General features: G+C 41.5%; 1 protein-coding gene across 2 annotated transcripts in view; it reads left to right on the plus strand.

Annotated features, from left to right (window-relative positions):
- The window catches only part of SEC24A (SEC24 homolog A, COPII coat complex component), a 74833-nt gene that overhangs the window by 32081 nt on the left and 29597 nt on the right, over nucleotides 1-13155 (plus strand). Inside the window, exons 9-13 of one of the 2 annotated variants that reach the window (XM_054489007.2) lie at nucleotides 1665-1774; nucleotides 6041-6153; nucleotides 7420-7538; nucleotides 9372-9427; nucleotides 10500-10706. In XM_054489007.2, coding sequence (XP_054344982.1) covers nucleotides 1665-1774; nucleotides 6041-6153; nucleotides 7420-7538; nucleotides 9372-9427; nucleotides 10500-10706 — 605 coding nt within the window. Of the gene's footprint in view, nucleotides 1-1664; nucleotides 1775-6040; nucleotides 6154-7419; nucleotides 7539-9371; nucleotides 9428-9800; nucleotides 10470-10499; nucleotides 10707-13155 lie in introns of those variants that run through there. The other variant, XM_054489008.2, reaches the window with a different exon arrangement.

Here is a 13155-nt window from a genome sequence, read left to right on the forward strand (position 1 = left end):
TGTAGTGGCATGATCTCAGCTCACTGAAACCTCTCTGCCTCCCAGGTTCAAGCAATTCTCCTGCCTCCGCCTCCCGAGAACGCACCCGGTCCTGGCCAAGAGTTTTTAAAAACCAGTTTTATTGGACGGGCACGGTGGCTCACGCCTCTAATCCCAGCACTTTGGGAGGCCGAGGCGGTGGATCATCTGAGGTCAGGAATTTGAGATCAGCGTAGCCAACACAGTGAAGCCCCATCTCTACTAAAAATACAATAATTAGCCGGGTGTGGTGGTGGGCGCCTATAATCCCAGCTACTCGGGAGGCTGAGGCAGGAGAATCGCTTGAACCCAGGAAGCAGAGGTTTCAATGAGCTGAGATCGAGCCATTGCACTCCAGCCTGGGTGACAGAGCGAGACTCTGTCTCAAAAACAAACAAAACAGAGCCAGGTGCAGTGGCTCACGCCTGTAATCCCAACACTTTGGGAGGCTGAGGTGGGTGGATCACCTAAGGTCAGGAGTTTGAGACCAGCCTGGCCAATGTAGTGAAACCCCATCTTTACTAAAAATATAAAAAAATTAGCTGGGTGTGGTGGTGGGCGCCTGTAATCCCAGCTACTCGGGAGGCTGAGGCAAGAGAATCGCTTGAACCCGGGAGGCAGAGGTTGCAGTGAACCAAGATTGCACCATTGCACTCCAGCCTGGGCAACAAGAGCAAAACTCCGTCTCAAACAAACAAATAAAACAAAACAAAAAAAACAGTTTTATTGTTTGTGTGTGTGTGTGGTTTTTTTTTTTTTTTTTTGAGTATGGAAAAGTAAGGATAGGCTAAGAACTTTCTTTTGCATTATAATAATTCTGAAAATGTACATGAAGTATTTAGTTACCTTTAATATCTTTATGTGTAAGTGCTTTAATATACAAAATGAAATTGTAATAAAAGCTAAAACCACTTTCATCTGCAAACCAGACTATTTCCTGAACTATATATAGCTTACCCTTTAGAGTGCATAGGGATTTGAATTTCTAAACAATTAGTAGGAAGACAGATACAATGATAATTCAGGAAATACTCTTTGACCACTAGTGTATTATAAGTGGTAGGTATGATGTTAGGTTAAGTGATGTTCCATAAAGTTCTCATTACTTAATGAAACTCACTAAACCTTATGACCTTGACCTCTGAAATTGTCTTACCATAGCTTCTAGTGCCAGCTAGTGTCTGTACATTTCATATGTGAAATGTTAATATCTTTGTATAATTGTGAAATTTAAGAAAATAGGCCGGGTGTGGTGGCTCACGTCTGTAATCCCAGCACTTTGGGAGGCCGAGGCGGGCGGATCACCTGAGGTCGCAAGTTCGAGGCCAGCCTGACCAACATGGAGAAACCCCATCTGTACTAAAAATAGAAAAAATTAGCCGGGCATGGTGGCACATGCCTGTAATCCTAGCTACTCGGGAGGCTGAGGCAGGAGAATCGCTTGAACCTAGGAGGTGGAGGTTGCGGTGAGCCGAGATTGCACCACTGCACTCCAGCCTGGGCAACAGAGCGAAACTCCGTCTCAAAAAAAAAAAAGAAAACATTTAATGAATCTTTGTCATCTTTTCAAGGAAGAAAGTGGCCAAATGCAAAATATATTAAATTCTTTCAGTTTTTTCAATATGTGTATTGTTAACTTTATATAGTTCCTGAAGAATTCTTGTACAACCCTTTGACCAGAGTTTATGGAGAACCTCACAGAAGACCAGAAGTTCAAAATGCTACTATTGAGTTTATGGCTCCTTCAGAATACATGGTAAACTTTTATTTTTTATTACAGTATACCTATTTTTTATTACCAGGTTTTAAGTAAAACAATACAGCATCCTGTAACAAAATTTTATTTTATTTTATTTTGAGACAGAGTTTCACTCTTGTTGCCCATGCTGGAGTGCAGTGGTGCAGTGGCAGGTTCAAGGCTCACTGCAGCCTCAACCTCCCGTGCTCAAGTGATCCTCCCACCTCAGCCTCCTGAGTAGCTGGGCTGTAGGCACACACCACCACACCTGGCTTATTTTTGTAGAGACAGAGTTTTGCTATGTTGCCCAGGCTGGTCTCGAATTCCTGGGCTCAAGTGATCTGCCCACCTTGGCCTCCCAAAGTGCTGGGATTACAAGTGTGAGCCACTGTGCCCAGCCAAAATTTTATGTTTTTAAATGTGTAAAAGCGTAATACTTGTTTATTGCTAAAGTAATTAATATATAAGTGTATATTTGAAAGGTAAGAGTTTATGTAAAGTCCCATTTAAGTGTCTTATGTGACATTCAGAAATTTCCAATATAATATTGGGCTCATATTTACTTTTTTTTTTTTTTTTTTTTTGAGACGGAGTCTCACTCTGTCACCCAGGCTGGAGTGCAGTGCTGTGATCTTGGCTCACTGCAATCTCTGCCTCCCGGGTTCAAGCAATTCTCCTGCCTCAGCCTCCTGAGTAGCTGGGATTATAGGTGCGAGCCACCACACCTGGCTAATTTTTGAGTTTTTAGTAGAGACGGGGTTTCACCATGTTGGTCAGGCTGGTCTCAAACTCCTGACCTTGTGATCCTCCCACCTCGGCTTCCCAGAGTGCTGGGATTACAGGCATGAGCCACCGCGCCCGGCCAGCTCATATTTACTTATAAGTTACAGTCATTTTTTTTTTCCCTATTGCTTCATTTTTCCTTCATACCAATTTTTTTCTATTAGAAATAATGCTGTGATGAACATCTTCTTGCAAATATTGTTCTTTTCTACACCCGTGAGACTATCTGAGGTCTTGCGTTTTAAAACTAGTAACTATGCCTAATTTTTTTGTTTAATGTTTATTTCTTTTAGAGAGGAGGGTCTCACTTTGTTGCTGAAGCTAAAGTGCAGTGGCACTATCATAGCTCACTGTAGCCTCAACTTCATGGGCTCAAGCAATTCTCCTGCCTCAGCCTCTCAAGTAGCTGGAACTACAGACATGCACGACCATGCCCTGCTAATTTTTTAAAAGTTTTTTAGAGACAGAGTCTCACTATGTTGCTTAGGCTGGTCGTGAATGCCTAATGTTTAATTAGCACTTTACATTTTATAAAGCACTTACACTTGATCAGCACAAACAGTATTCTGAAGTAAGCTAGAAAAATGCTGTTAATCCTCTTTTACAGATATGAAAACAGACTTAGGTTAAGTGACTTGCCAAATTTCACTTAGTAGTAGAACTTGCATAGTAATTTAGGCCTTTTGATTTGGTTACTCTTTCACCATGCCATAATTGTCTCTTGGGAAAAGGGAATATGAAGATAACTGTCAACACTACCTTTTAATATTTTACTGTATTTTGGCTGGGCACAGTGCCTCCTGCCTGTAATCCCAGCACTTTGGGATGCCAAGCTGGACGGATTATGAGGTCAGGAGTTCAAGACCAGCCTGGCCAACATGGTAAAACCCCGTCTCTACTAAAAATACAAAAATTAGCCGGGCCTGGTGGCAAGTGCCTGTAATCCCAGCTACTTCGGAGGCTTAGGCAGGAAAAATGCTTGAAACCGAAAGTCAGAGGTTGCAGTGAGCCAAGGTTGCGCCACCGCACCCCAGCCTAGGCAAAAGAGCGAAACTCAAAAAAAAAAAAAATTAATATATTTTTGTGTCTTTATCTGGGCAGTTAGGTCCATTTTTCTGTAAACTTATGAGGAACCAGTCTCCTCACCACAGAAAAGCTTCTATGTAGAAAACATTTTGTTGGCCAGGCGCAGTGGCTCACACCTGTAATTCCAGCACTTTGGGAGACCGAGGCAGGCAGATGACTGGAGGTCAGGAGTTCGACACCAGCCTTACCAACATGGTGAAACCCCGTCTCTATTAAAAATACAAAAATTAGCCAGATGTGGTGACATACGCCTGTAATCCCAGCTACTCGGGAGACTGAGGCAGGAGAATTGCTTGAACCAGGGAGGGAGAGGTTGCAGTGAGCCGAGATTGCGCCACTGCACTCCAGCCTGGGCAACAGTGCGAGACTCCGTCTCAAAAAAAAAAAAAAAAAAAAAAAAGAAAACATTTTGTTGCACTTAAGTGGTTGGTAATAGCCATCCACAGAGTTAGGTGTTCCTTTATTGGATTAAAACAAAAAAAAAACAGAAGCACTTGTTCTTTTAAATTTACCTTCCTAGTTTCCCTTTATCATCCATGCTTTGCAAAAATTGCTTCCTTTAAATTTAGAAACTTTCCTATAGCAGAAAGTGTTTGCTCCTTTCTATCTCTTGGGGGGCAGGTTGTGTGGATTTGGCAAGTGATACATGCAAAAATATATAAAAGTACAGTTGACTCTGTATCCATGAGTTCTGCATCTGTGGATTCAACTACCCACGGATCAAAAATGTTCAGAAAAACACAGTAAAAAATATTGTAGGACAGACATGGTGGCTTACACCTATAATCCCAGCACTTTGGGAAGCCGATGCAGGAGGATTGCTTGAAGCCAACAGTTCGAGACCAGCCTGGGCAACATAGTAAGACCCAAATCTCTGCGAAAAATTTCAGGAATTGTGGTGTGTGCTTATAGTCCCAGGTACTTGGGAGGCTGAGGTGGAAGGATCACTTGAGCCCAGGAGTTCAAGGCTGCAGTGAGCTATGATTGCATTGCATCACTGCACTCCAGCGTGAGTGACAGAGCAACACGTTCTCTCTAAAAAAAAATAATAATACAAATTTTAATATACAGTATAGCAACTATTTACATAGCATTTATGTTGTATTAGGTATTATTTTAAAAATCTAGGGATGATTTAAAGTATACAGAAGGGTGTGCATAGGTTATATGCAAATAATACACCATTGTATGTAAGGGTATTGAGCATCCTTAGATTTTGGTATTCGAGGTGGGAGATCATGGAACTAATCTCTTGCAGATACCAAGGGAAGATTGTATACTACATACCCAGTTCTGACTGTGGCTATTTGATGCTTTTTACTGAATTGAGATCAAATCTTTGGATTTGGAAGTTTAAAATACAGTCTTGGCCAGGTGCGGTGGCTCACACCTGTAATCCCAGCACTTTGGGAGGCAGCAAAGGCAGGTGGATCACATGAGGTCAGGAGTTCAAGACCAGCCTGGCCAAAATGATGAAACCCTGTCTCTACTAAAAAAATACAAAAATTAGCCAGGCGTGGTGGCGCGTGCCTGTAATCCCAGCTACTCAGGAGGCTGAGGCAGGAGAATCTCTTGAACCCAGGAGGCAGGGGTTGCAGTGAGCCGAGATCGCACCACTGCTCTCCAGCATGGGGGACAGGGCAAGACTCCATCTCAAAAGAAAAAAAAAATAGTCTTACGTTTTTATGAGATTTGGCTGTAATTTGTTGTTTAAATAACCAGCTGAAGCTAACTTGTAACTTTCAGAGCTATAATTTCCCTAAATTGTGAAATCCAACAAACATATTGAAAAATCAATAAAACATAAAATATTCAGGTTACCAAATCATTATAAACTAAACACTTTTGTTAGTATAACCCAAGCCAAGCACTTGAACCTTGCTAGTACTCCCAGAATCTCTTCTTTTTTTTTTTTTTTTTGAGATGGAGTCTCACTTTGTCGCCCAGGCTAGAGTGCAGTGGCATAATCTCGGCTCACTGCAACCTCCATCTCTCAGGTTCAAGCGATCCTCCTGCCTCAGCCTCACAAGTAGCTGGGACTACAAGCGCCCACCACCACATCTGACTAATGAGGCTGGTCTTGAACTCCTGACCTCAGGTGATCTGCCCGCCTTGGCCTCCCAAAGTGCTGGGATTACAGGCATGAGCCACCATGCCCAGCCACAAGCCCTTCTGATTACATCTCTTCCCCTTCCTGTTCTAGAGAAAACACTCTTCTGAATTATGGCAATCAGAGACTCATTTTTCTTTTAAGTATACATCTATAAACAATATAGTATAGCTTTGCCTGTTTATTATAATCTCTACTCAATCTGTAAATAATGCTTTTTAAATTGTTTTGCTGTATGTGTACCCAGCAAATAAGTTTAAACTTAATCCTGTTAAATGTACTTAACAAGATCTTTTTTTCTTCAGTTACGACCACCTCAGCCTCCAGTGTATCTCTTTGTATTTGATGTGTCTCACAATGCAGTCGAAACTGGATACTTGAATTCAGTTTGCCAGAGTTTGTTAGACAATCTGGATTTGTAAGTTTCTCAATTCAGCTTAAATATGAAACTAATAATATTTTCTAAATGAATAAGTAGTTTTTGAAATTAAAAAAAACTGTATAATTATGTTCTAAAACTCCACCCAAATCAGTTGTTAATTTAGGCCTCACTGTCTCTTCGAAACATTATTTTTAAACCTATAGTTGGTAGGAAGAATAATGTAATGAACTTCCAGGCACCTGTCACCCAGATTCATCATCTTCAGCATTTTGCTCTTCTTAATCTCATCCTTCCCCTTTCATGCACATACCTTTTCCCACCTTGAGTATTTGAAAGCAAATTTCAGCCAGCGTACTGTTTTACCTATACGTACTTCAAGATTAACTTTTATACCTAACTATAATACTAAAGCATCAAGGAAAATTAGCAGTAATTCCACATATGATCTAATACCTAGTTTATTTTTTGTTCCTAGTTGTCTCAAAAATGCCTTTTTACTGTCAGTTTATTGGAGTAAGAATTTAAACAGTGTACACACATTGCATTTGGTTATCAAGTGTCTTAAGTCTCTTAAAATAACTATTTCCAGTGGTGCTTAGAGACCTAGTGTAATCCATCAAAGCTAATGTGACCTTTCTGTGTAATGAAGTATAGTGCTTGTGTGTGGTGTGGAGGCATATAGATGGCCAAATTTCATCACGAGTGGAGTAACTCCTTCACTTTGGTGAAAAGCTCATTCTTGTTCCTGCCAGCATTTGTATTTTTAATGTTGTAGATTGTGAATGGGGATTGCGAATTGATGAGATTGTCACTGACTCATCCATGCATGAACAAGAGTGAAAAACAGTTTGTTCTTCCCCTTATATAATTGTAGTTCCACATATTTGTAGTTCTTTAAAATAGATGCTTTTGCTTTTCTTTGTTCTTAAATATTAGAGTTTCTGTATCATAATATTTTGAAGCATGCTTTATGACTTAAAATCATCTGCAAAATTTCATTAACACTTTTCAGTATTTTTAACATACTATTTCCTAAGTGATTATATGTAACTTTACATAGCTATACTTGTGGATTATTGTATTATTGCTGTTTTTTGTTTATTGTTTGGCTTACGTGTAGTGTTTTCCCTTTGAGTCAGATATGTTTTCATGGTAAACGTTGGGTGGTTTAAACATTTGTTTGTGTTGGGCCAATTTCTATAATACTGAATTAGATATTTTCATGTAACTCTTAGGACATATTTTATGTGTATTTGTATATGGTTAAAACTTGATAAAGTACTCTTCTGAATTTATTTTTAGGCTTCCTGGCAACACTAGAACAAAAATTGGGTTCGTAACATTTGACAGTACAATCCATTTCTACAGTCTTCAGGAAGGTCTCTCTCAACCTCAGATGCTAATAGTTTCAGATATTGAAGGTATAGATTTATTGAACTACTTTCATAATTTTTCAATTTTAGAAATATTTCTTGATTACTTGACAAATTGGATGTGTGTTGTTTGTAGTATGTCAAGGAAAATCTTGAGTATAAAATCATGATTGTTGGAGTTGTAAGAGTCTTTCAGTTCAATCTCTCATTTTATGGAGGAGGAAATGGGGGTTATGGAGACAACCCACTGAACAAGTTAACAAAAACAAGTTAATGTTAGAACTCAGATCAAGTTTAGGCTTTTTTTCCCCCTTCTTCCCATTTATTCATTCAAAAAGTATTTGAGGATAGACATATAGAGCAAGGAAATAGAATTTAGAGCTCAGAATAAAGCCTAGCATATATAGTCAATTGATTTTTCTTATTTATTTATTTTTATTTATTTTTTTTTGAGATGGAGTCTTACTCTGTTGCCCAGGCTGTAGTGCAGTAGCACGATCTTGGCTCACTGCAGCCTACGCCTCCTGGGTTCAAGCAATTCTCCTGCCTCAGCCTCCCGAGTAGCTGGGATTACAGGCGCCCACCAAGCTTGGCTAATTTTTATATTTTTAGTAGAGACAGGGTTTCACCATCTTGGCCAGGCTGGTCTTGAACTCCTGACCTCATGATCCACCTGCCTCAGCCTCCCAAAGTGCTGGGATTACAGGCACAAGCCACCGCACCCAGCCCATAGTCCCTTTTTCAAGGCACTGGTGTGGGCCTTCTTTTTTTTTTTTTTTTTTTGAGACAGGTCTTGATTGATCTGTCACCCAGGCTGGAGTGCAGTGGCACTCTCGGCTCACTGCAACCTCCGCCTCCCGGGTTCAAGTGATTCTCCTGCCTCATCCTCCCGAGTAGCTGGGACTACAGATGCCCACCACCATGCCCGGCTAACGTTTTGTATTTTTAGTAGAGACAGGGTTTCACCACATTGGTCAGAGACAGAGTTTTACCACATTGCTCCTGACCTTGTGATCCGCCCGCGTCGGCCTCCCAAAGTACTGGGATTACAGGCATGAGCCACCGTGCCCAGCCGACCTTCTTTATGAGAAAGCATCCGCTTTGTGAATGACAGAGCTATTGGTGAGCTGTATTGCTTCCTTATAAAGACAGCATTCTTGTGTGTCGTGTTAGTCAAAAAATTTCTTAATGCCAAGAGTGTATCTTTGGCTGGCTTCCAGAGCCAGCCATTTAAAAAAAAAAAAAGTCAAAGCAGAATTGTAAATTATCTTTAGCCTGAGAAGCATAGCACGTACACAAACCCTTATTCAGTGAGTACAGATCAATATTTTCTTTCCTTTTTTTTTTTTTTTTTTCTTGGAGACAGGGTCTCGACCTCCCTACTAGCCTGGGAGTGCAGTGGTGCGATCTTGGCTCACTGCAGCCTCAGCCTCCCGGGCTCAAGGAATCCTCCCACACAGCTGGGACTATAGGCATGTACCACCATGCCTGGCTCGTTTTTGTATTTTTTGTAGAGACAGGGTTTTACTGTGTTGCCCAGGCTGGTCTCAAACTCCTGAGTTCAAGTCATTCACTTACCTCGGCCTCTCAAAGTGCTGGGATTACAGGCGTGTACTACTGCATCCGGCCCAGATAAATATTTTCTAACTGGGAAGCTGTACCTTTTACAAGGTAGCAGACAAGAAGCAGAAAATTTGCAGTAGATACCTGTATCATTGTGGTTTTTTGGTGGCTCTTTGGACACATGTAAACAGTGCTATAATAGTGGAGGAGGTGGCTTATTTTTAAGGAAGGGGGTGGTTAATTGCATTAGTGTTATATATTTGGAACACTTTTAATTATTACATTTTGTTTAAAATAAATATGTATTTCTTCTTTCAGATGTTTTTATACCTATGCCAGAGAACTTATTAGTAAACTTAAATGAAAGTAAAGAGGTAAGGCACATTTTCCTACTTGACATGTTTAATTGAAATATTGAAGGAATATGTTTTTGAAATGAACTTTAAGTAAAATTTTGATTATTTCTGTGACATTTCTAAGATGTGTAGCATTTTATATTTGCTCTTATAATTAGATGAACAGCTCTTGAGTTCAACCTTGAGCTGATCATTTTTAAGTCTAATGAAGCAAGTTATTTGTAGTAGGGTAGAAAATAAGCGTATTCCATAAAGGAGGAACACCTGAAGGAAATCTGTCTTGCCAGCCATTTGGGAAGTTGGGAGGGTTGCTGAGATAAAGCTTCTGGTCACTACATAGAAGCACATTAGGTAGGCTGCTTTCAGTGCCCTTTGCTTTTCTGATTCACAGAGTGTCATTGGGGTCAGTTCAGAAGAAACTCTTATTACCTGCCTGGAAATTGCCATGAGATAATACAGTGAGAGGTGAACAGAATGTGTCTGAAGGGGGGATGTTGTCTACCCTGTACATGCATATATGCCGTAGGGGTAACATTTTAACTAGCAAGTCTATGGTCTCTGCTGTTGGCAATGGTGACTGTGCCATAGTGCGAAGTATTTTTTTCCCCATTAACTTTATTTGTACAACCTAACCTGTAAAGGTAGTTGTTTTTCTTTTGTAGTGATATTACTAGTTGGCAAAGTTACTGGATATCTTAGATTTGCAACAGGGAAGAACTAAACTCACTTTGGAACTTACAAGAATAAAGTATGTAGAGGTGATGGAGAAGGCCATATTTCATGGCATTAAAATACATCAAATCTCTAAACTGTGATGGTTCTTTTGGATACATTTTGGACTTATAGTCTTGCTGGACTACTGCATGTGCAAGAACTGTAAGGCCCCAACTTTGATTTGTCTTGCTTGCCAATTTATAATGTTGACTTAAAATGGCTTTCTTGTCATTTGACCAACTTCATTGTTTAGTGTCTGTAGATTCTCTGACCATCATCATGACTCAATGTCTTGTCTATTGTATTAGATACTGACTTAATGTGAAATAAATTTTTAATTATGACACTCTTGAGTTTTCTTGCTTTATTTTACAAGCTCGTGCAAGATTTACTGAAAACTTTGCCACAAATGTTTACCAAGACTCTGGAGACCCAGAGTGCCTTGGGTCCTGCACTGCAGGCTGCCTTTAAGCTGATGTCTCCAACTGGTGGTCGAATGTCTGTCTTTCAAACACAACTCCCAACTCTTGGAGTGGGAGCCCTGAAACCACGAGAGGAACCAAACCACAGGTCATCTGCTAAGGTTAGAGAGTCATGAAATGTCTGATAAGGTTTATGCTGGTGTTCCATCCCTGTGACCATAGAACTTGTTTTTTCTTTAAATTTATTTGTCAAATGTTGGGAGGAGGGACTATAAGGAAGTTAACTTTTATGTAGACATTTTTATTTTGTTACATTTTTCTCTACCTGATTCACCTTTCTTTAATTTTTAATATCTTTAGCAGGCCACTAGCAATTCAGCCTGCCTTCAGAGAGATAGTCTGGGAGACTAACAGAATATGCTTGATAGGGACAAAGAGAACCTGATTGACCAGTTAAGAATCGTCTTATTTGGCTGGGTGTGGTAGCTCACGCCTGTAATCCCAACATCTTGGGAGGCCGAGGCGGGTGGATCATCTGAGGTTGGGAGTTTGAGACCAGCCTGACCAACATGGAGAAACCCCATCTCTACTAAAAATACAAAATTGGCTGGGTGCGGTGGCTCACACTTGTAATCCCAGCACTTTGGGAGGCCGAGGCGGGTGGATCATGAGGTCAGGAGATCAAGACCACGGTGAAACCCCATCTCTACTAAAAATATAAAAAATTAGCCAGGCATGGTGGCGGGCGCCTGTAATCCCAGCTACTCGGAGAGGCTGAGGCAGGAGTATGGCATGAACCTGGGAGGCGGAGCTTGCAGTGAGCTGAGATCGCGCCACTGCATTCCAGCACTCCAGCCTGGGTGACAGAGCGAGACTCCGTCTCAAAAAAAAAAAAAAAGGCAAAATTAGCCGGGTGTGGTGGCACATGCCTGTAATCCCAGCTACTCAGGAGGCTGAGGCAGGAGAATTGCTTGAACCTGGGAGGCGGAGGTTACAGTGAGCCAAGATTGCACCATTGCACCCCAGCCTGTGCAACAAGAGCAAAACTCTGTCTCAAAAAAAAAAAAAAAGAAAGAAAAAGAATAGTTGTATTTGGTACATTGATGGCCAAGGTGCTTATGTGCACCTTGTTTGCATAAACTTTAAGGTTTTTGAGACCCGTATTTCCCAAAAGATGATGAAAGAGAGACCTGTGTACTATACTGGGTATTGTATCATTCCTGGAGTCAGACTGCCTGTTCTCACTGTTTATTACACTCGGGAGCTTGAAAAATTAATTTCTTTGCCCCTTTGTTTCTTTATATATAAGGTGAAAATAAAGGGTCAGGTGTGGTGGCTTGTGCCTATAATCCCAGCCCTTTGGGAGGCTGAGATGGAAGGATCAGTTGAGCTCAGGAGTTTGAGACCAATCTGGGCAACATAGTGAGACCCTGTCCCTACATAAATACAAAAAAATTAGCCAGGTGTGATGCTGAGAGCCTATAGTCCTAGCTACTCCGGAGGCTGAGGTGAGAGGATCACTTGAGCCCAGGAGGCTGCAGTGAGATCGTGCCACTACACTCCAACTTGGGAAACAACAACAACAACAAAAAAAAGATGGCTGGGTGCGGTGGTTCATGCCTGTAAGACCAGTGCTTTGGGAGGCCGAGGTGGGCGGATAACCTGAGGTCAGGAGTTCGAGACCAGCCTGGCCAACACGACGAAACCCCATCTCTACTAAAAATACAAAAATTGCCCGGGCATGGTGGCTCACGCCTGTAATTCCAGCACTTTGGGAGGCCAAGGTGGGTGGATCACGAATTCAGGTGTTCGAGACTAGCCTGACCAACATGGTGAAACCCTGTCTCTACTAAAAATACAAAAATTAACCGGGTGTGGTGGCACACACCTATAATCCCAGCTACTCAGGAGGCTGAGGCAGGAGAATTGGCTTGAACCTGGGAGGTTGCAGTGAGCTGAGATTGTGCCACTGCACTCCAGCCTGAGCGATAGAGCGAGACTCCGTCTCAAAACAACAACAACAAAAAACAAAAATTAGCCAGGGGTGGTGGTGTGCACCTGTAGTCCCAGCTACTCGGGAGGCTGAGGCATGAGAATTGCTTGAACCCAGGAGGCAGTGAGCTGAGATCACGCCACTGCACTCCAGCCTGGGTGACAGAGTGAGACTCTGTCTCAAAAAAAGAAAAAAAAAAAAAAAAGAAAGAAAATAATGATAGCGGCCAGGTGTGGTGGCTCACACCTGTAATCCCAGCACTTTGGGAGGCCGAGGCACACGGATCATCTAAGGTCGGGAGTTCGAGACCAGCCTGAACAACATGGTGAAATCCCGTCTCTACTAAAAATACAAAAAAAATTAGCTGGGCGTGGTGGCGCATGCCTGTAATCCCAGCTACTCGGGAGGCTGAGGCAGGAGAATCGCTAGAACCTGGGAGGCAGAGGTTGCGGTGAGCCGAGATCGTGCCATTGCACATCAGCCTGGGCAACCACAGCAAAACTCCATCTCAAAAAAAAAAAAAAGAAAAAAAAGAAAATAAAGATAGCGCTTACCTCTTAGGGTAGTTGAAAGGACTAAGTATTACATATGAATTGTTTAGAACAGTTTCCAGCATA

Source organism: Pongo pygmaeus, chromosome 4, assembly GCF_028885625.2.
Source record: "Pongo pygmaeus isolate AG05252 chromosome 4, NHGRI_mPonPyg2-v2.0_pri, whole genome shotgun sequence".
Lineage (NCBI taxonomy): Eukaryota > Metazoa > Chordata > Mammalia > Primates > Hominidae > Pongo > Pongo pygmaeus.